This window comes from Salvelinus alpinus, chromosome 13 (genome assembly GCF_045679555.1).
Source record: "Salvelinus alpinus chromosome 13, SLU_Salpinus.1, whole genome shotgun sequence".
NCBI classification, from domain to species: domain Eukaryota; kingdom Metazoa; phylum Chordata; class Actinopteri; order Salmoniformes; family Salmonidae; genus Salvelinus; species Salvelinus alpinus.
Window position 1 is genome coordinate 5,191,022 of NC_092098.1, and position 24,015 is coordinate 5,215,036.

At 40.5% G+C, this 24,015-nt stretch overlaps 1 protein-coding gene and 1 pseudogene across 1 annotated transcript; both read right to left on the minus strand.

The window, feature by feature from the left end:
• Positions 1 to 6,921: 6,921 nt before the first annotated feature.
• On the minus strand, positions 6,922 to 9,232 carry LOC139536844 (interferon a3-like). The gene is made up of 5 exons (XM_071337500.1): positions 8,621 to 9,232; positions 8,343 to 8,417; positions 8,068 to 8,217; positions 7,452 to 7,544; positions 6,922 to 7,237 (listed from the first exon to the last, which is right to left on the minus strand). The coding sequence occupies exons 1-5, from the start codon at positions 8,753 to 8,755 to the stop codon at positions 7,142 to 7,144; spliced, it is 549 nt and encodes a 182-aa protein (XP_071193601.1). The 5' UTR covers positions 8,756 to 9,232; the 3' UTR covers positions 6,922 to 7,141.
• Positions 9,233 to 13,419: 4,187 nt separating this feature from the next.
• Positions 13,420 to 16,217, minus strand: LOC139538012 (interferon alpha-13-like; annotated as a pseudogene).
• Positions 16,218 to 24,015: the final 7,798 nt, after the last annotated feature.

The following is a 24,015-nucleotide window of genomic DNA, read 5'->3' on the forward strand; positions in this document are numbered from 1 at the left end:
AAATATTTTCAGTTTCCTGATGGGGAAAATTACCAATCTATGGAAAGGGGAGACTTACACGATATGATGATGTTCTCCCTTTTGCTCTACGACCCCCAAGTGTCACAGGACTTGTCTGATGTCGGTACCATCAATGTGCCAACTTCTGTTTGTAGCGTCCAAACCGTTTGGGCTACAAACTAATGTGACCCCACTGTGGAAAAGGGAGATTCTCATTTTGCTCTAAACCCCATTAATGTCACAGGACTCATCTGAAGGTAACCAGTGCTGGTAAAAATAAAAAGTAATGGAAGTATGGAGGGAGTTTTGTGCCTACCCCAAAAAAACTACAAAATATTTCCTGAGCGTTGTTTTTGTTGTTGTCTCAATCTACACACAAGTCCCCATAACAACAAAGCAAAAACAGGTTTCGAGAAATGTTTGAAAATGTATTACAAATTTGAAACTGAAATATCATATTTACATAAGTATTAAGACCCTTTACTCAGTACGTTGTTGAAGCACCTTTGGCACCGATTACAGCCTCAAGTCTTCATGGGTATGATGCTACAGGCTTGGCACACCTGTATTTGGAGAGTTTCTCCCATTTTTCTCTGCAGATCCTCTCAAGCTCTGTCAAGTTGGATGGGTAGCGTCGCTGCACAGCTATTTTCAGGTCTCTCCAGAGATGTTCGATCGGTTCAAGTCCAGGCTCTGGCCAGGCAATTCATGGACATTCAGAGACTTGTCCTGAAGCCACTCCTGTGTTGTCTTGGCCTGTGTGGTTAGGGTGGTTGTCCTATTGGAAGGTATACCTAAGCCCCAGTCCGAGATCCTGAGCACTCTGGAGCAGGTTTTCATCAAGGATCTCTCTGTACTTTGCTTTGTTCATCTTTCCCTTGATCCTGACTAGTCTCCCAGTTTCTGCCGCTGAAAAACATCCCCACAATATGAAGCTGCCACCACCCTGCTTCACTGTAGGGATGGTGCCAGGTTTCCTCCAGAAGTGACGCTTGGCATTCAGGCCAAAGAGTTCAAACTCGGTTTCATCAGATCAGATCATCTTGTTTCTCATGGTCTTACTCCTTTAGGTTCCTTTTGACAAACTCCAAGCTGGCTGTCATGTGTCTTTTACTGGGGAGTGGCCTCTGTCTGGCCACTCTACCATAAAGGCCTGATCGGTGGAGTGCTGCAGAGATGGTTGTCCTTCTGGAAGGTTCTCCCATCTCCACAGAGGAACTCTGGAGCTCTGTCAGAGTGACTTTCGAGCTCTTGGTCACCTTCATGACCAAGGGCTTTCTCCCCAGATTGCTCAGTTTGGCCGGGCAGCAAGCTCTCGGAAGTCTTGGTATTTCTGTTTTTATTTTTAATACATTTGCAAAATGCCTAAAAACTTGTTTTCAATTTGTCATTGTGGGGTGTTTTTGTAGATAAATTAGGATTTTATTTTTTAATTGATTTTAGAATAAGGTGTAATTTAACAAAATATGGAAAAAGTCAAGGGGTCTGAAAACTTTACGAGTGCACTGTATCAAATAACCTGACAATGATCCACATCATATGGGTAGAATCGAGGCCTTTTCCAGTCATGAAATACGAAGCTATGGTTCTCATTGGCGAAGACTGAACTCAAGTTAGGGGTCATGTCAGACTCTCCTATACCACTTTGCCCAACATGTTATAAATATGTTGTAAATACACCCCTTTAGATGATATAACTTGTATTATTACTATAGGGCTGTGATACCCATAGCCTTATGGCTTCAGACTGAGCATTTGTCACTGGAAATTGCTGAACATTGAACATAGCTGAGGATTAGGGTATTTCATTCATTTCAGTCTCTCTATTCAGATAGCTAACAACTAAGTCTAAAATAAAACTCCCAAGGCGAGACTTTTCTTGAATGAATATATTGAAAACGTTTAAATACAAAGCACGTGCAAAGGTACCATGTATCTGGCATGATACCAAACCAGATAGCCAATTACCATATAAGTAGCAAATAGCCAACTCCTTTCATTACTCTAACAATGTGCAAACACCTCTGTACAATAACAAAGCATATTACACTAGAAACAGTAACAAAACTACACTGTTGTATGTTTTCAATTCGTTTACATGACACACGAGCAAACTAATACAGCTGACGGCATACATGAAAGGCAATTTGTGTGAGTATATGCAACCAACTAACATTGATAAGTAAGCAATTCTATCAATAACAAGATTATCATCACTAGCAATATGCTTGAATCGAATTTACAAACAAATATTTTCCGAGGCTGAAGCGTGACAAGAAATAACTGCACTGAAAAAACAGCACCGTGGCGTTGTTCTTAGCTGCTTCTCTGCGTGCAGAACGACTGCTCTACTCTACTTCCTGTTTCCGTACAATCTAAGTACCAGAAAGCTCCACTAGGGGGTAATAAACACCATGGAACACAATGAAAATCCATATTAACCACTGTAATAAAATAATCTGTTGTTCTATTCTAACAGAATGGCAGCACACTCTCCGCCTGGTTTTTGAAATTGTGCCACTAATATAATAAAACATGTATCAAGAAACAAATAATGTCCTTTATTTTTATATTTTGTCTCTAGGATGCTTCAACAAGAAGAAGAACAATCTCTGAGATTGGTCTCAGAAACACCTTAGCAGCCCCTTGCTTGACAATTTTTAATTCTACTTTCCTAACCTTTTTGTCAGTACTGGGAAAGGTTTTGACCACAAGCCTGACTGGCCAGTCATTTCTGTGCGGCTGACTGTCTTTCAATAAGACAACATCTCCCACTTTTACATGTGTCATTTCTGCGTCTCTGCAGCGTTGTCAGGTACTCCTGTCTCCACCTTTTCCAAAAGGTGTCAGCGAGACACTGGACTTGCTTCCACTGTTTTCCATGAAGGTCATTCATGCTGAAGTATCCAGAAGGGGCTGAGGAAGTCCTGGTCTCTTGTGTCAGTAACATTGAGGATGTGAGAATGGCAGGCATGTCAGGGTCGGTTGACACTGACACTAGGAGTCTCGCATTGGTTATTGCCATTACTTCAGATGTAAGAGCGCTCAAGACCTCATGTGTGAGACGAGTGGTGCCCGTCTGAAACAGCATAGCATTTAGGATACGTCTGGCAACCCCAATGATACTCTCCCAAGAACCACCCATATGAGACGAGTGTGGGGGATTAAATATCCAAGTACATCCCTTGTCTGAGAGGTATTTAGTCAGTTCTGAGTCCGTTGTTTCAATTCCCAGTTCCCTGCAGGCAACTATAAAGTTTGAACCTCGATCAGAGCGTAACACTTTTGCTGGACCACGGATAGAGAAAAAACGCCTCAGTGTGTTGATGAAGCTGGATGTGGACATGGATTCGATGAGCTCAATATGGACTGCTCTAGTAGATATACATGTAAAGAGTACCGCACAGCTCTTGTAGTCTGCACAACCACCTCTTTTATTTATTTTTATTTCACCTTTATTTCATCAGGTAGGCCAGTTGAGAACAAGTTCTCATTTCCAACTGCGACCTGGCCTGACCTCTAGTGCGACGAGTTATGACATTCCATGGTCCAAACACATCAAGTCCAACACTGGTGAATGGTGGTTCAGATGTGAGTCTGCCTGCAAGTCAGCCATCTTTTGGTCAACTAAACTCCCTCTAACTTTGCAGCAGGTGACACACTTGTGGATGATACCAGAGACCAGACGTTTGCTCCCAATAATCCAGAAGCCTGCTGCTCAAAGAGCTCCATCTGAAAAATGATGGCCCTGGTCAGCCACTTGCTCGTGATAATGTCTTACCAGCAGAGTGGTGACATGATGTGTCCGTGGGATGATGAGAGGATGTTTTTCGTCTTGTGACATGTCGGCAGAGGATCAGCGGCCTCCCACCCTCAGCAACCCATCCTCATCAATCACTGGGTTCAGCTTTTTGAGTGTACTTTGTTTTGGGAACTCTTTTCCTTTTCATGGCATTTGAATTCCTCTCTGAAGGCTTCATGTTGCACACAGTGAAAGATTGCTGTTGTGGCTTGTGACAACTCACTTGTACTTCATGGTTTATTACAGTCATGCCAGCCTCTGTAGTTGGTGTCGTCCGCACCTTCATGGAAGGATCTGGAAACATGAATGAGTCGTGCTGTGGCTCGATTGAGAGCTTTCCAGTTTGAGAACCTCTCAAAGCGATGAGAGCCACATTGAGCTCCAGAAACCTGAGTGGCGAAGGCTGTGACATCTGGTCGAATCTCTGCATCTGCGTGAGGCTCTACAAGGTAAAAATTGATGGTCTCAGGCTCACTTGAGTTTGCTTGGGTCAGGAAAGGTGGACCTGAGAACCAACTGGTGTGCTTTAAGAGCGCAGCTAGTATGGCCCTGGTTGCATGGTCTGCTGGATTGCTGTCAGTGTTTACATAACACCACTGATCTGGATGGGTAGACTTCCTGATGCGAGTTACCCTATTGGCAACATACACATTGAATCGTTTGGTGACATTGTGGATGTAACCGAAAACTATCTTACTGTCTGTGTAGAACTTGGCCACATTTACATCAATGTCCATTTCGTCTCTGATCAGTTCATACATCTCAACAGCTAGCACAGCCGCACACAGTTCTAGGCGTGGGATAGTGTGGGCCGGTCGAGGGGACAATTTTGATTTCCCCAAGATAAATCCAACATGGCATTGACCTTTCCGAGTCAATAACTCTCAGGTAGGCTACCGTTCCTATGGCTACTGTAGAGGCATCCGAGAAGATGTGCAGCTCTCTTCTTTGAGTGGTAGACAAGGAGACTGGGATGTAGGTCTGCTGAATATACAGATGTTCCAACTCCATCAAAGATTCCTTCCACATTTTCCATTCATCTTCTTTTTCTGGGGGAAGAGGGGCATCCCACTCACTCTGGTCAGAAGAGAGTTCTCTGATTAAGGCTTTACCTTGCATTGTTATTGGAGCCACGAACCCAAGGGGGTCATAAAGACTATTCACTGTGGACAGGATGCCTCTCCAAGTAAAAGGCTTCTCATTGTGGGACACCTGGAATGTGAAGCTGTCTGTTTCCAGGTTCCAGCAAAGTCCCAGGCTCCGTTGAAAGGGGAGAGGAGGGAAGGGGAGAGGAAGAATAAAATGACGTTCCATTTCAGGCCTTTTGTCTAAAGTCTTGCGAAGTGATGTGAGACGGTTCATGGCCTGCTCCCTGTTATTAGGAAGTTCTAGTGGGGCGGAAGGGTAGTGGAGCCACCCAGTTGTTTCCATCATCCTGGAAAACCTGTTCGTCCATAATGTCCAAGAAGGCTTTGTCCTCCACTGATGGTGCTGGTTTATCATCGTCTTGTGTTTCAAACACGGAACATCCCAGGCTGTCTGTGTCCACAGTTGTGCTTGGATCTCTCGAGTGCACTGTGGAGAGAGAGATGTGTTTTTGAGCAATGCTGTTGAAGTTCTCTTTCACCTGGATGAAGTCAGGGCAAGGGCTCAGATAGGATGTGCGACCATTTTGAAGTATGTTTGTCTTGAACACGTTAACACTGGCTGGTCGGTGAGACGTTCCAAGACAGACCTCACCCACGATGACACACCCGAGGTCGAGTCGCTATGCATAAGGAATGTTGTGGGGCCCATTGATTTGCTCTTGCACCTTGTGTAGCCTTAAGATGTCTCGTCCTAAGATCAGGAGGATGGGAGCGTCTGTGTCCACAGCTGGAATTTTGTCTGCTACTGTTTGCAGATGGGGATGATGATACGCAATGTCGGAGGAGGGAATTTCAATCCTATCGTCTGGCATCATGTCATTCCAGGTGATTACCTAATGATGATGGTTGAGAGAATGCCAAGAGTGTGCAAAGCTGTCATCAAGGCAAAGAGTGGCTTCTTGGAAGAATCTCAAATTTAAAATATATTTTGATTTGTTTAACACTTTTTTGGTTACTACATGATTCCATAGGTGTTTTTTCAACGTTTTGATGTCTTCACTATTATTCTACAATGTAGAAAATAGTAAAAATAAAGAAAAACCCTTAAAGAATAAATAAATAAAGACAATTGTAGCCCTAAGAAGTTAAAGAATAAATGAAGAAAATTGTGGATTGTCGTCTCCACAAACTATGAAATGCGTTATGAAGAAAATTCTATAGGCCTACTGATGCCTACATGAAAACAAAGGGTTTATCTGACTCCAAATACACCAGAATCCTGAAGAATTAAGAGAAAACAAGCATAGAAAAGGTTATAGGTGTTAATAAAAATTAAAAAACAATGTAAGGCTTCTATTATAATATAATTATTTTGGTGACAACCTGGTTGATTAACAATATTTGGTTGTTATCACGTTTGGTTTTTTATATAAAAATATGTGGGACAAAAAATAGACAGCTGCTCATCAAGCATTGCTCAAATAACTTTCAAAAGATTGTTCCAAAGTTTGACCCCGAAAAAGTTTGTTCCAATGAATGAAGTCGTACAAAAATGAGTGTCTTTCCCTACGTATTAAGTAGCACAAAAATGCGTATCTTTTCACACAAAAACGCATAAAAGTGCTTGAAATATGCAAAATACTTTTCGTACATATTTGCACGAATTGAGTGTGAGATTATGTTGCAACACAACAAACCAATGTGCCAACGTGTTTTACACCATTGGTTGAAACAATGCAAATATTAACAACCACTGTATATCTTCAAAATTTAGATAAAACTAGAATTGTGTTTTCATGGATAATCCTTCCTTGCATCCATAGTTCTGTGACAGTGGTTCTTTTTTTCAACCCCATCTCTCAGCTATTTACAAAAATAGTGTTTGAGTGTGCTTTGGTTTTGTTTGAACTGCAGAGTTCCCCTTTAGAAAGTCAGTCTATAAAAAAATGAATGCATGAATGGATGAATGCAGGCATGCATGAATGCATGAATTAATTATATAAGTGAATGAAAACAATATGAGAATAGTTGTATGAATTTTTTATTAAATTGTATTATAAATAAAACACGAATAAATAAATACATAGTGTACACATAAATATCAGTCTACCAATATATATAAATAAATAAATCAGTCATTCAGTCAATCTAGCAGCCGGCCAGTCAGTCAGTCAGTATATATATCAGCCATCAATCTGTTAGCCAGCCTGAGGAATATGTCACGTCTCCAATGATGATTCTGTGGTTCTCCTCACGGCTTGACTCTGCTGTCAATGAATTTCTTGAACTGCACCAAGTTTTCGCGAATCTCCTTTCGCACAATCTCCCATGCGCATGCGCTGTGTTCCTGGAGAGCGTACAAGATATACATTTTATTTCAGTCAACTCAACCACTGCAGGTGATGTTGCTCCAACGCATCCATCTACATAAAAACGGCACTGGGCAATTCCAAGTTTCATATGTGAGTTGTGGCATTGAAATGTGTCCTATTTCTGGTGATCTAGAACTTTTGCTCAGATTAATTTAGCCTCTATTTGAGGACATTTGAAATTGGACCCACCTTGTCTTTCAAGACGGTGTTCAGCTTGTTGAAATATGTTTTCAGAGTAACCGAGCCTCCATCTCCAGAGGATTTCCAAACACCACCTACGACCTGGAGACAATATAAAATGCTGGTGAGTGCATTAATTCTGAGACGGTTATGGAAATATATACAAAAATATTTGTAGTATATAAATTATGTAAATACCAATGCCCACGAGTGTCTGCCCCCAAAATACACTGAGTGTACACAACATTAGGTTCACCTTCCTAACATTGAGTTGCACCCCGTTCTACCCTCAGAACAGCCTAAATTCGTCAGGGCATGTGTTCCACGGCAATAGTGGCCCATGTTGACTCCAATACTTCCCACAGTTGTGTCATGTTGGCTGGATGTCCTTTGGGTGGTGAACCATTCTTCATACACAAGGGAAACGGTTGAGCATGAGAAAGCCAGCGGCGTTGCAGTTCTTGACACATTCAAACTGGTGCGCCTGGCACCTACTAGCATACTCCCGTGAAAGACACTCTATGTCATGTCTATATCAGTCTATGTCATGGAAAGTGCCGTTCTTCCTAATGTTTTGTACACTCAGCGTATAACCTATAGACTACACAAGAGGGATCATACTTACACATAACTCTAAGTTTTGAACTTGACGATATATGACGTTTTGGAACTGGTTAAGTTTTGTTTTGTTCCACGTGACAGACGTCAGACTGTTGTTATATAATTGGTCCACATATCGCATAGCCTCTAATGCAACCACAGAGACGTCCTCACCCTGGATAAAATAAAACATGGTTTTAGGCATTGGGTGTCTAAAGAAGTGGTTAAACTTCCAATTTACCACACTGTACTTTAGTTATACTGTACTTTAGTTTATCAAAATACTGAAGTGTATCCTACCTCTGTGTTCTTGTAAACATCCTCTGGAAACAGTTCGACGTTTTCTTCTGCACACTTAAGTGGAAAGAGTCCACCCTGAAATAGAATTCATATCAATATCAAGAAGTAAACTATATTGTGATAGTAACCTTAAATGAAACAATGTTGTTCAAACGTGAAAGCATTGCTTAACAATAAAATGTGCTATAATGCAAAATAGAAATTAGAATATCATTGCGAATTTTGCGCATCAATTTGTGCACACCAAATAGCGGACTGGTGCAGTTTAAATTCCTCACCATATCTGAGAGCAGGTCTATGCTCACGTCGTTCAGCTTCCCCAACCTACACTGCGTCCAGTTGCAAGGTGTTGGTGCTGCTGTGCCTTGGCAGAACAGAGTCAGGCAAATGCTTAACCATTTCAATACAGCCATGTTTCTTTTATAAGAACTTGAATGGAACAGCTATTAAAAATGAATAAAGACGGATTATCTTAATCTTGATTGATATGAAACCTAGACTGTTGAAGTTGCCCATTTTATACAACACAAGTATCGCTACGTAAAGGTGTCAAAATCCCTTTGTGGTGAAGAAGGGTTTCGTAGTTCAGGCTTTCGCTTCCCTTTATAAGCCCCAATTTTCAGCGGGTGATTCTTAATTATGCTATTGTAAAACTAATCAGAAAATGTTTGCCTATCAAGTTAACAGTTTTCATATGTAGAGAATTGCATTGGAGCAATGCATTTCATGCCAACATATTCAGCAGGTATAGACTGTTAAAATGTAGGACATATTGAATATTAAAAACTAAGAAAACCATGGCTGATTTTTCATTTCTATAATACAATGGTACATGGATCTCTCCTATGAAATGAGGGCCATGTTTAGTATAAATATGCTGTAGCTTTTCAGATTCTGTGTAGAAAGGTTTTTTGATAGGAGTAACACTGAGATCAATTCTTGCTCACAGACGTTTAGTCTGTTGTCGACTCTCTTTTAATCAGGTAGTGTCGTCTGAAGCATTACTGTTCAGTGTTAATATTGCAAATCTTTAAAATAAAAACACATTTTATTAAAATCCATTCAGTCTTTCATGAATTTATCTGTTTATAGGCAATATGCAGTTCAAAACAGCAGCATAGTGGAGTCTATGCACTACAAATGAGCAGATGTAATATATTTATTTCATACCACCACTGTAGGCTGCCAAATAAACCTGTTGACCAATTTAACAACATTTGTAATTAACTGACTGCACAAATACTGTGGATTTCATCTCAAGTTTGAAAATAATCATTAATTTGTTGATTGGCCAACAATCATGAACAATCAATGCCATGATCAGATAGTTCATTGTTACAAGGTAAACTAATATAAAGACTTAATTAACATAAAACTGCATAATCAGAAACCTACACCTCCAATTAACGTCATCATCATCCTATGATTCTATATCTGAATGGGATTTTCATGGTACATTTTTTGTTGTTGGAAAAATATAGCTATAACCATCATTAGCATCATCATCATTCACATTCAGTAAAATTCACAAATGGTCGTCAAGGCTAATTTAGGGCATGTACTCTTTTTTTAAACAAAAATTAACAAACTTTAAAAAGACCCCTTGGAATTTACCGAATCAATTTAATAAGAATGAAGCGCATAAGAGAAAAGGAAAAGTAAATCCCCTGCATGCTGGCAATACCACCGCAATACCACCGCACTTTACTCTCGATTTTAGAGGCGGCGGCTTTAGTCTTCATTCAACACTACCAGTCACTCTATTAATGCATGGATGACTGAATATGTAAATGAATACAAACAATATGATAATTGATGTATGTTTTTTTCATTTAATTTTAATATAAATAAATACATTGCCTTCACATGTACATAAATCAGTCAGTCAGTAAATATATCATCCGTCAATCTATTAGCCAGCCTCAGGTACATGTCACATGTCTCCAATGATGAAAATGTGGTTTGTCCAACAGACCGCTTCTTCCTCACTGCTTGACTCTGCAGTTGATTTCGTCACCGCTTGACTCTGCTGTCGTGGAATTTTTTTAAACTGCACCAGTTTGAAGCGAACCTAAACCCCACGATCTCACATGCGCATGCGCTGTGTTCTTGGAGCTCATACAATACATTCATTTTTAAGTCAACTGAACCACAGCAGGTGCAGCGCCAACGCATCCGTCGACTAAAACGGCGTTTGGAAGTTCCATGTTTCACATGTGAGTTGTGGAAGCAATATTCATCCGATTTGTGGTGATCTAGAACTTTTACTGTGATTAATTTAGCCTCTTTTCGACGACATTTAATATTGGACCCACCTTCTGTTTCAAGGTGGTGTTCAGCTTGTCGAAATATGTTTTCATGACATGTTACCAGAAGTAACTGACCCTCCATTTCCAGAGGATGCCCCAACACCACACCCGACCTGGAGACAATATAAAATGGTGGTCAGTGAATTAGTTACGTATTAGGTAAAGTTCTGAAAACATGATACCATTTTTTGTTGTTGATTTAAATCAAATTTAAAACCTGTGCCAATTACTGTCTGCCCCACAAATATAGCTTAGGCTACACCATGAGGGATCATACTTACCCATCCCTCTAATTTGTTAACTTAGCTAGGTCATCTGTTTATGAACAGGTTCATTTGTTTCCTTGTTCCACGTGACAGGAGTCAGGCCATGAAATAATTGAGCCATATATCCCGAAGCCTCTAATGCAACCACAGAGATGTCCTCGCCCTGTATAAAAGAAAACAGGGTTTTAGACATTAGGGTGTCTCATACATTTCATGGTTAAACTTCCAATTTATCATTTTGACATTGTAAAAAATCATATACTATAGTTTAGGCTATCAAAATATTGCTATATGATACTGAAGTGTGTCCTACCTGTGTGTTATTGTAAACATGCTCTGGAAACATGCGCTCGACTTCTTTTAGACACAGAGCTGGAAATTGTCCACTCTGAAATAAAGTCATATCAATGTCAAAAAGTGAACTGTGTTGGAATAGTAACCTTACATTAAACGTTGTGGTACAGATAGTGAAAGCATTGGTTACATTAAATGTGTTATAATGAAATAAAATAAATGTAGGCCTAATAATGAGATGTATTGAGCATCAAATTGTGTTCACCAAAGAGCGGACTTGAGCAACATTTAGCGGATTGGTGCATAAACTGCGTCTACCTGCACCGGTCTGAGTCTGCTGTGCCTCGGCAGAACAGAGTCAGGCAGATACTCAACTATTTCAATACAGCCATGCTTATTTTGATGTCATTTAAGTGTAACAGACTTTCGAAATGATTAACAACCGATGATCTTAATTTTGATTCGATATGAATCCTACATTGTTGAAGTTGTCCATCTTATATAATAATGATGAAGTTGTCCATCTTATATAATTAACCCTGGTACCGCTGAACGTTGAGGTATAAACATTCCTTTGTGTTGAAGAAGGCTGCATGGTTCAGACTTCCGCTTCCCTTTATAAGCCCAACTTTTCAGTGGGTGATTCTTAATTATGCTATTGTGAAATGAATAAGAATGTTTTTTGTCCAGCAAGTTAACAGTTTTCATACATGTCTTTGCGGAGAATTGCATTGTAGCAATGCATTTCATGAGGTCAGAAAGCAGTAATTCAGCAGGCAAAATTGAATATGAAAACTAATAAAACAGTAGCCTATTTATACAATGTTGCAGGGCTCTATATTAGCAAATGAGGGCCATGGTAAATATTGTGGACATTGCACACCACATTTTTCAGATTCTGTGTAGGGTTAACCAGAAACTTGTTTCAATAGGCAAGGCACAGCGATCACATTTGGCTCAAACGTCAAGTCTATTGGGACTTTCCTTTAATGTGGTAGTTCAATCTGAAGCATGACTGTTTAAAAAAAAGATGTTTTACCTTTATTTAACTAGGCAAGTCAGTTAAGAACAAATTCTTATTTTCAATGACGGCCTAGGAACAGTGGGTTAACTGCCTGTTCAGGGGCAGAACGACAGATTTGTACCTTGTCAGCTCGGGGATTTGAACTTGCAACCTTACAATTACTAGTCCAACGCTCGAACCACCTGCCGCCCCGTTCAGTGTTAATAAAGCACATCTTTGAAATAAAACATATTTTATTGACAGAGTGACTGATAGTGTTGAATGAAGGCTAAAGCCGACCCGCCTCTAAAATCGAGAGTAACCTGCGGTGGTATTGGCTTTACTTTTCATTGTCTCTCTTGCGGTTCCTTCTTACTACATTGATTCGGTAAATTCCAACTTTATACAGTTTGTTTATTTCTGGATGATAAAAGAGTATTTGCCCCAGATTAGCCTTTATTAGGCGCTTACCAAGACGACGAAAATGATGACGATGATGTGTGAGTTTGGCCTAATGTGAATGAGTAGGAAAGTAACATGGATATATAGTCTCATAGAATGATGGTGATGGTGATGTGATGATGACGACGTTAATTGGAGATGTAGATTTCTGATTATGCAGCCTTTATATTAAGCATTTATCCTATGAAACTCTATAAAAATTAACTGATCATGGCATTGATAGAACAACATTGTATGCCTATCAACAAATAAATTCGTATTGAAGCCCAGAGTACAACGTTCAAAACAGGCCCGCACTGTCCAGTGCTAAAACTCACTTAATTGAAAAAAGGCTTTTGAATATAACTACATTTTGAGAAGATACAGTTGACTTGTTTCTAGGTCTTTCCTTAATGGATTAGTAGGCTAAAGGACTAATTGTACTGACATCCATATGTCCTGAGCATGTTTAATACAAATATGAATGTTCACACATCGACAGACTGGGTTACAGAATGAACACTCAGATTAATAATATTTAAAAGTATACAAATGTTTATTAACTTAACATTTGATGATTTTCAAATAGATACATCAATAAATTCATAAATAGGCCTACATAAATAAATAACCTTGATCAATAAATACATACATGAATAATATTGCTGTTTGACGTTGCACGTTACGTGATTGTAGAATAGTAGGCTTTTAAAATCAAGCACAATTGTCAAACACAATTGTAAAAAAGTTCTGCAAGTTCAAATTCATGTTCTGTTGGCCCACAGAAGGCTATCAGAGTTGTGTTCCAGAATGAACTGTAGTGTGAACAGGAGCTCTTTTCGAACCACTTCCCAGGCGCAGTAACTGAAATTCTGTTAAAATATAAATAAACTGGTAGGGCAATGTAGGGTAATATTGTCCAGTGTACAGATATTATGAAAACAATGTGTGTAACGGCTGTCGTAGTCGTTCTCCTCCTCAGACGAGGAGGAGCATGGATCGGACCAAGATGCGGATTGGTAAGTATTCATGATTTAATGGAAAACCAACAAACACTACAATTTAACAAAACAACAAACGTGACTAACCTGAAACAGTCCTGTGTGGCCCAAACACTGACACCAGGAAACAAACACCCACACCACACAAGTGAAAACCCAGGCTGCCTTAGTATGACTCTCAATCAGGGACAACGATTGACAGCTGTCTCTGATTGAGAATCATACCAGGCCGAACACAAACTCCCAACATAGAAATACAAACATAGACAACCCACCCAACTCACGCCCTGACCAACTAAAATGAATACAAAACAAAGGAAAACAGGTCAGGAACGTGACAATGTGTCTATTTGTGTTTAACCTATAGTCTACCTTTTCTTTAGGACTGCTGCAATGTTCACAAGTTAGTATTCAGTCCTTCTGCCCTGATGAGATGATCACTTGTATCCACACTGCCCATCATCTGCCAGAAAGAAAAAGGCAGGCGATGAATAATAATAAAAATGCCACAATGCCACAATTAAACAGTTAAGCGATATGTGTTGGCATAGTAACTCACACATTTGCTCTCTTCAATCTGGCGGTATACAATATTTTCAAAATTCTCCAACTTCTGTTGGTCCCACTTTAGTAGGCAGGTCGTCAGCTCCAAACAATGTGTCGATGTTCTTCAATGTCTCATAAATAGCCGTAGCACCACTGCTGCTCAACTGAAACGGACAACAACAATAATTTCAAATAACATAAATGGCAGTTTAAAGGTATCTACTTTTTAATGGTTGCAAATACTCTGTCATGCTGTAAAGAACACTTGGATGTGCTCGCTTGCTCTTACCTGTGATGCGCCGGAGGTTGCAAATGCGGTGGCTGGGAATGCCATGAAGACATTCTCCTGCAGACACTCCAGAGGAAAATGTCCCCCTTGAAAGAAAGAGAAAACACAGCATTCACGTTGAGCTATTCAGTTGAACATAGTTGGATAATCATCTCAAGACAAAAGCAATATAAAAAACGTACCATGTCTCTCAGTAGGTTGTGGGTTATTCGCACCAGCTGTCCTTGTAGATGGCAAGGCATGGGCATGGAGCAAACTTGCACAAGGCAAAGGAAGGCGCTCATCCAAGTGACGTGCCATTCTTATTGTAGTTAGATGATCTGCAGCAGATGATAATTGATAGTTGAATATAATCCTGGAAACAATTCATTATTTGTATCCTGAAGCAATTATCAAATGATAGCATATTGTTGACTCACCTGTTGCCAGTATATTGCAAATTTCCTCCAGTGTGAATGTGGTTTGTGTTCTGATCCCATATCTGCGGATGAATTTAAATAGCGAGGATTGAAAGGATGTACAAAAAGTGAAAGGGTGTCTCGCTAAATTAAGTGTTAAAATGAATGAATTTGGGAAAGTTTTGCCGAGTGAACCGCAAGACCGGATTTCTCTTTCCTTGTGCTCCACTTCTCTCTCATCGTGTTTCGAGTGTTCCTTCATGGGAGACACGTTATCCTAAGTTGGTTGAAAAGAAGTTACTCATAGCTGGCCTTGTGAAACTTCTTTCAAACGTTTCTAAGAAAGACAGGGAAAAAGAACAACTATCTCTTAACTATACAATGATCTGCAGTAGATCTCTTAATGTCTTCATTGAACTAGGCTAGTCAGTTAAGAACACATTCTTATATTTAATGACGTTCTAGGAACAGCGGGTTAACTACCTCATTCGGTGGGCAGAACGACAGATGTTTTCCCTTGTCAGCTCGAGGATTCGATCTCGCAACTTTTTGGTTACTTGTCCAACGCGCTAACCACTAGGCTACCTACCGCCCCATTCATCAACACCAATATTAAACTAACTTTTATGGACTAAGGGGAGGCCTACTACAATGTTTGTTTTTTAATCACAAAACTGCTATTTGCTTGTTTGTTTGTCTCTCTCTCTCTCTCGCTGTGTGTGGGTGTGTGTGTGTCTGTGAGAGAGAGGGAGTGAGAGATGATGATTTAATATGATCTCGTTCTGTTTGGATCTTCTGTCTTTAATCCCATTCATGTCTATACATTTGAATTAAACTCTTGATAATAACTGATGATTAAATAGAAATTAACCAGCATTTTATGACGTCCGTATCTGAATAATGAGGCTAACATTATCATTTGGCTATTTATTACTTTCGAGAGACTAGCAGGGATATTCCTATAAATAAACCAATGTGCCAATGTGTTCCTGTGATAACGTTAAAGTAGGCTTTTTAGAAGAAAAAAACTACATCCTAATTCCTTATAATACTACTTTTCATCGTATTGGATATGCTTAGCTAAAGGGGACATTTCTGCGATTTGCTACATCCCATTTTGACTTTTAAATTAATGATACACAGGCTACCTATTGACTCTTGAAGAATATATAACTTTTAAATGCCTCCATGAGCTTCGTTCACCTGTCTTACTTCAACAGAACCCAAAATGTACTTTTTTATGACATTGTTTGAAACTACATCTAAACAAACACCGTATGGCTTCAAAATGTAGTTACAATTATAATTTTGATCTCTTGGAGGGTCATTACTTGACTAAGTAGCTCTCTGACTGGTTACTTTTCTCAACACTACACTCAAAATTAACTAAAATATTGGTTGAGTGACGACTATGCTGTTGTTTTGAACTGTATATTGCCTTTTAACAAATGAATGCATGAAAAACTGAATGGATGAATGCATGGATGACTGAATATGTAAATGAATACAAACAATATGATAATAGATGCATGTTTTTCTCTTTTAATTTTATTATATATAAATAAAGGAATAAATAAATACATAGCCTCTATTCCATCCCAGGAATTCCAAGCCTCTTGAAAGGACCGCATGCTGTCTCATAGGCCTACGTAAGGATTTGACCTCATTATTCATTGATAGATATTAGGAGGATCCCTGATGCAACTTTAAAAGGTCTATATACTGTATATGACTAAGCTAAATCAATTAATTTTATTTTCATTTTTTACCCACCACCACCCCACCTCATTCAGAGGTCTAAACTATTATCTATTAAAAGCTTTGTTTTATTTCTATTACTTTTTCTTATTTCTCCATCAATCATAGTAAGACATTCGGATGTTTAAAACATTGGACAGACTTTATAAATAAACATCCCACAATGTCAAGTGGGAGATAAAAGTTCCTGGTCCACTGCTACCCAGATCTCCCCACCTCCTTCAGCCCACTGCCCCAGTGTGATTACCACACAAAAACAAACAGGAAAAACTAAAAGAACAGCAACCCTTACAAAGTACAGAAACACATTCAAAATAAATTACACAAAGAAACAAAACAAGAATACCTATACATAAAGTAGAATTATCATGTGACTGATCAGCAACACGTTTAATGTGAATCCCCTCTGATGGTTGGATAAGACTGCTCAATATTGTAAATCAACTCTCATTGGGTTTAGACAAGAACGACATTTGGAAAATTTGTACAAAATACATTTACATTTTTTTCACAGGTTTTTTAAGTAGACAGACAATACGGTTCAGTTCAACACAGGTACAAAAGGGAAATACAACATATAAACTATATGAATGCCAATTTGAGAACCGTAACTCCTGTCTAAATAAAGAGTTTAATACAAAAAGTATAATCACTGTTCAGGTCAGGGCTCTCCAGCGCTGTTCCTGGAGAACTACCCTTCTGTAGTTGTAACTAACCTGATTCAGTTTATCAACCACCTAATTGATCAGGTACGCTAGATTAGGGTTGGAAGCAGGTGCAGGTGAAATGTTTTAATAAAACACAAAACCAAGAACACGACACTAACATAAGGCTGAAGGTCGATACACAAGAACAGTACCAACTGATGAGTGAACCTGGGAGTGACATATTAAGGGGAGGAAATGATGAAGGTAATGGAGTCCAGGTGTGAATCATAATGATGTGTGGTGAAGAAGTTATTAAGTAACATAATGAAAAGATCCCCATCAAACCCGTAGTTTCAGCTGGAGATATCTACAGCATCCACCGATGTTGCACTTCCGTGTTGGACTTCTGCATCTGCGGTGAAAGGTGGCAGAGCTAGAGCGTTGTTTGTCAGACCAAATTGGTCTTCTAACAAAACAAATCTGTTTTCTCACGAAAAAGTCTGTAGCGTCCAACCGGTTCGTAATATTAAATCAAATCAAACTTGATTTATCACATGCGCCGAATACAACAGGTACAACCTTACCGTGAAATGCTTACTTACAAAACCTTAACCAACAATGCAGTTCAAGATAGAGTTAAGAACATGTTGAACAAATATTCCAGAGTAAAGAATTATAAAAAGTAGCACAATAAAATAACGAGGCTATATACAGGCGGTACCGAGTCAATGTGTGGGGGTACAGGTTAGTCGAGGTACTTTGTTCATGTACTAGCTTTAAGCACCAGCTGACAGAGCAGCTCACAGATTACTGCACCTGTACATAGCCCATCTATAATTTAGCCCAAACAACTACCTCTTTCCCTACTGTATTTATTTATTTATTTTGCTCCTTTGCACCCCATTATTTCTATCTCTACTTTGCACATTCTTCCACTGCAAATCTACCATTCCAGTGTATTACTTGCTATATTGTATTTACTTCGCCACCATGGCCTTTTTTTGTATTCACCTCCCTTATCTCACCTCACTTGCTCACATTGTATGTAGACTTATTTTTCTACTGTATTATTGACTGTATGTTTGTTTTACTCCACGTGTAACTCTGTGTTGTTGTATGTGTCGAACTGCTTTGCTTTGTCTTGGCCAGGTCGCAATTGTAAATGAGAACTTGTTCTCAACTTTCCTACCTGGTTAAATAAAGGTGAAATAAAAAAAATAAAAAAAATGTAGGTATGGGTAAAGTGACTATGCACAGATAATAAAGAGCGAATAGCAGCAGTGTAAAAACAAATGGGGAGGGGGGGGGGGGGGGGGGGGGGTTCGCTGTAAATAGTCCACTCTGCCATTTTATTTAACTTCTAGCAGTCTTATGGCTTGTGGGTGGAGAGCTAAGGAGCCTTTTGGTCCTAGACTTGGAGCTCCAGTACAGTACCGCTTTCCGTGCAGGAGCAGAGATGACAGTCTATGACTTGGGTGTCTAAAGTCTTTGACAATTTCTTGGGCTTTCCTCTGACACCGCCTAGTATGTAGGTCCTGCATAGCAGGAAACTTGATGTACTGGGCCATATGTACTACCCTCTGTTGCGCCTTATGGTCAGATGCAGAGCAGTTGCCATACCAGGAAGGGATGCAAGTGGTCAGGATGCTCTCTGTGGTGCAGCTGTAGAACTTTTTGAGGATCTGGGGACCCGAGACCCAAACTGTTTCAGTTTCCTGATGGGGAAAATTACCAATCTATGGAAAGGGGAGACTTACACGATATGATGATGTTCTCCCTTTTGCTCTACGACCCCCAAGTGTCACAGGACTTGTCTGATGTCGGTACCATCAATGTGCCAACTTCTGTTTGTAGCGTCCAAACCGTAGGGCTACAAACTAATGTGACCCCACTGTGGAAAAGGGAGATTCTCATTTTGCTCTAAACTCCCCATTAATGTCACAGGACTCATCTGAAGGTAACCAGTGCTGGTTGAAAAATAAAAACTAATGGAAGTATGGAGGGAGTTTTGCCTCCCCAAAAAACTTCCCAAAATATTTCCTGAGCATTGTTTTTGTTGTTGTCTCAATCTACACACAATTCCCCATAACAACAAAGCAAAAACAGGTTTCGAGAAATTTTTGAAAATGTGTTACAAATTTGAAACTGAAATATCATATTTACATAAGTATTAAGACCCTTTACTCAGTACGTTGTTGAAGCACCTTTGGCACCGATTACAGCCTCGAGTCTTCATGGGTATGATGCTACAGGCTTGGCACACCTGTATTTGGAGAGTTTCTCCATTTTTCTCTGCAGATCCTATCAAGCTCTGTCAAGTTGGATGGGTCTCGTCTCTGCACAGCTATTTTCAGGTCTCTCCAGAGATGTTCGATCGGTTCAAGTCCAGGCTCTGGCTAGGCAATTCAAGGACATTCAGAGACTTGTCCTGAAGCCACTCCTGTGTTGTCTTGGCCTGTGTGGTTAGGGTGGTTGTCCTATTGGAAGGTATACCTAAGCCCCAGTCTGAGATCCTGAGCGCTCTGGAGCAGGTTTTCATCAAGGATCTCTCTGTACTTTGCTTTGTTCATCTTTCCCTTGATCCTGACTAGTCTCCCAGTCTCTGCCGCTGAAAAACATCCCCACAATATGAAGCTGCCACCACCCTGCTTCACCGTAAGGATGGTGCCAGGTTTCCTCCAGAAGTGACGCTTGGCATTCAGGCCAAAGAGTTCAAACTCGGTTTCATCAGATCAGATAATCTTGTTTCTCATGGTCTTACTCCTTTAGGTGCCTTTTGGCAAACTCCAAGCTGGCTGTCATGTGCCTTTTACTGGGGAGTGGCCTCTGTCTGGCCACTTGCCTAAAGGCCTGATCGGTGGAGTGCTGCAGAGATGGTTGTCCTTCTGGAAGGTTCTCCCATCTCCACAGAGGAACTCTGGAGCTCTGTCAGAGTGACATTTACATTCTTTGGTCACCTTCATGACCAAGGGCTTTCTCCCAGATAGCTCAGTTTGGCCAGGCAGCAACCTCTCGGAAGTCTTGGTATTTCTGTTTTTATTTTTAATACATTTGCAAAATGTCTAAAAACTTGTTTTCACTTTGTCATTGTGGGGTGTTTTTGTAGATAAATGAGGATTTTATTTTTTTATTGATTTTAGAATAAGGTGTAATTTAACAAAATATGGAAAAAGTCAAGGGGTCTGAAAACATCCCGACTGCACTGTATCAAATAACCTGACAATGATCCACATCATATGGGTAGAATCGAGGCCTTTCCAGTCATGAAATACAAAGCTATGGCTCTCATTGGCGAAGACTGAACTCAAGTTAGGGGTCATGTCAGACTCTCCTATACCACTTTGCCCAACATATTATAAATATGTTGTAAATACACCCCTTTTAGGTGGTATAACTGGTATTATTACCATAGGGCTGTGATACCCATAGCCTTATGGCTTCAGACTGAGCATTTGTCACTGGAAATTGCTGAACATTGAACATAGCTGAGGATTAGGGTATTTCATTCATTTCAGTCTCTCTATTCAGATAGCTAACAACTAAGTCTAAAATAAAACTCCCAAGGCGTGACTTTTCTTGAATGAATATATTGAAAACGTTTAAATACAAAGCACGTGCCAAGGTACCATGTATATGGCATGATACCAAACCAGATAGCCAATTACCATATGAGTAGCAAATAGCCAACTCCTTTCATTACTCTAACAATGTGCAAACACCTCTGTACAATAACAAAGCATATTACACGAGAAACAGTAACAAAACTACAGTATTGTATGTTTTACAATTCGTTTAATGACACACGAGCAAACTAATACAGCTGACTGCATACATGAAAGGCAATTTGTGTGAGTAAATGCAACCAACTAACATTGATAAGTAAGCAATCCTATCAATAACAAGATTATCATCACTAGCAATATGCTTGAATCGAATTTACAAACAAATATTTTCCGAGGCTGAAGCGTGACAAGAAATAACTCCACTGAAAGAACAGCACTGTGGCGATGTTCTTAGCTACTTCTCTGCGTGCAGAACGACTGCTCTACTCAACTTCCTGTTTCCGTACAGTCTAAGTACCAGAAAGCTCCACTATGGGGCCGATAAACACCATGGAACACAATGAAAATCCATTTTAACCACTGTAATAAAATAATCTGTTGTTCTATTCTAACAGAAAGGCAGCACACTCCCCGCCTGGTTTATAGAAATTGTGCCACTATGAAATAAAACATGTATCAAGAAACAAATAATGTCCTTTCTTTATTTTTATATTTTGTCTCTAGGATGCTTCAACAAGAAGAACAACAATCTCTGAGATTGGTCTCAGAAACACCTTAGCAGCCCCTTGCTTGACAATTTTTAGTTCTACTTTCCTAACCTTTTTGTCGGTACTGGGAAAGGTTTTGACCACAAGCTGACTGGCCAGTCATTTCTGTGTGCCTGACTGTCTTTCAATAAGACAACAGCTCCCACTTTTACATGTGTCTTTTCTGCGTCTCTGCAGCGTTGTCAGGTCCCAAGAACCACCCATATGAGACGAGTTTGGGGGATTAAATATTTAAGTACATCCCTTGTCTGAGAGGTATTTAGTCAGTTTTGAGTCATTTGTATCGATTCCCAGTTCCCTGCAGGCACCTATAAAGTTTGAACCTCGATCAGAGCGTAGCACTTTTGCTGGACCACGGATAGAGAAAAAACGCCTCAGTGTGTTGATGAAGCTGGATGTGGACATGGATTCGATGAGCTCAATATGGACTGCTCTAGTAGACATACATGTAAAAAGTACCGCCCAGCTCTTGGAGTCTGCACTACCACCTCTTTTATTTATTTTATTTCACCTTTATTTAACCCGGTAGGCCAGTTGAGAACAAGTTCTCATTTCCAACTGCGACCTGGCCTGACCTCTAGTGCGACGAGTTCTGACATTCCATGGTCCAAACATATCAAGTCCAACGCTGGTGAATGGTGGTTCAGATGTGAGTCTGTCTGCAAGTCAGCCATCTTTTGGTCAAGTAACCTCCCTCTAACATTGCTGCAGGTGACACACTTGTGGATGATACCAGAGACCAGACGTTTGCTCCCAATAATCCAGAAGCCTGCTGCTCGAATAGCTCCATCTGAAAAGCGACGGCCCTGGTAAGCCACTAGCTCGTGATAATGTCTTACCAGCAGAGTGACGACATGATGTGTCCGTGGGATGATGAGAGGATGTTTTTCGTCTTGTGACATGTCGGCAGAGGATAAGCGGCCTCCCACCGTCAGCAACCCATCCTCACCAATCACTGCATTCAGCTTTTTGAGTGTACTTTGTTTTGGGAACTACTTTTCCTTTTTCAAGGCATTTGAATTCCTCTTTGAAGGCTTCATGTTGCACACAGTGAAAGATTGCTGTTGAGGTTTGTGACAACTGACTTGTACTGCATGGTTTATTACAGTCCTGCCAGCCTCTGCAGTTGGTGTTGTCCGCACCTTCATGGAAGGATCTGGCAACATGAATGAGTCGTGCTGTGGCTCGATTGAGAGCTTTCCAGCTTGAGAACCTCTCAAAGCGATGAGAGCCACGTTGAGCTCCAGAAACCTTAGTGGCGAAGGCTGTGACATCTGGTCGAATCTCTGCATCTGCGTGAGGCGCTACAAGGTAAAAATTGATGGTCTCAGGCTCACTTGAGTTTGTTTGGGTCAGGAAAGGTGGACCTGAGAACCAACTGGTGTGCTTTAAGAGCGCAGCTAGTATGGGCCTGGTTGCATGGTCTGCTGGATTGCTGTCAGTGTTTACATAACACCACTGATCTGGATGGGTAGACTTCCTGATGCGAGTTACCCTATTGGCAACATACACATTGAATCGTTTGGTGACATTGTGGATGTAACCGAAAACTATCTTACTGTCTGTGTAGAACTTGGCCACATTTACATCAATGTCCATTTCGTCTCTGATCAGTTCATACATCTCAACAGCTAGCACAGCCGCACACAGTTCTAGGCGTGGGATAGTGTGGGCCGGTCGAGGGGACAATTTTGATTTCCCCAAGATAAATCCAACATAGCATTGACCTTTCCCCGAGTCAATAACTCTCAGGTAGGCTACCGTTCCTATGGCTACTGTAAAGGCATCCGAGAAGATGTGCAGCTCTCTTCTTTGAGTGGTAGACAAGGAGACTGGGATGTAGGTCTGCTGAATATACAGATGTTCCAACTCCATCAAAGATTCCTTCCACATTTTCCATTCATCTTCTTTTTCTGGGGGAAGGGGGCATCCCACTCACTCTGGTCAGAAGAGAGTTCTCTGATTAAGGCTTTACCTTGCATTGTTATTGGAGCCACGAACCCAAGGGGGTCATAAAGACTATTCACTGTGGACAGGATGCCTCTCCACGTTAAAAGGCTTCTCATTGTGGGACACCTGGAATGTGAAGCTGTCTGTGTCCAGGTTCCAGCAAGAAGTCCCAGGCTCCAGTTGAAAGGGGAGAGGAGGGAAGGCGGAGAGGAAGAATAAAATGACGTTCCATTTCAGGCCCTTTGTCTAAAGTCTTGCGAAGTGATGTGAGACGGTTCATGGCCTGCTCCCTGCTATCTAGGGAGGCCTGGGGGCGGACGGGTAGTGGGAGCCACCCAGTTGTTTCCATCATCCTGGAAAACCTGCTTTTCGTCCATAATGTCCAAGAAGGGGGCACTGTCCTCCACTGAAGTGGTGCTGGTTTATCATCGTCTTGTGTTT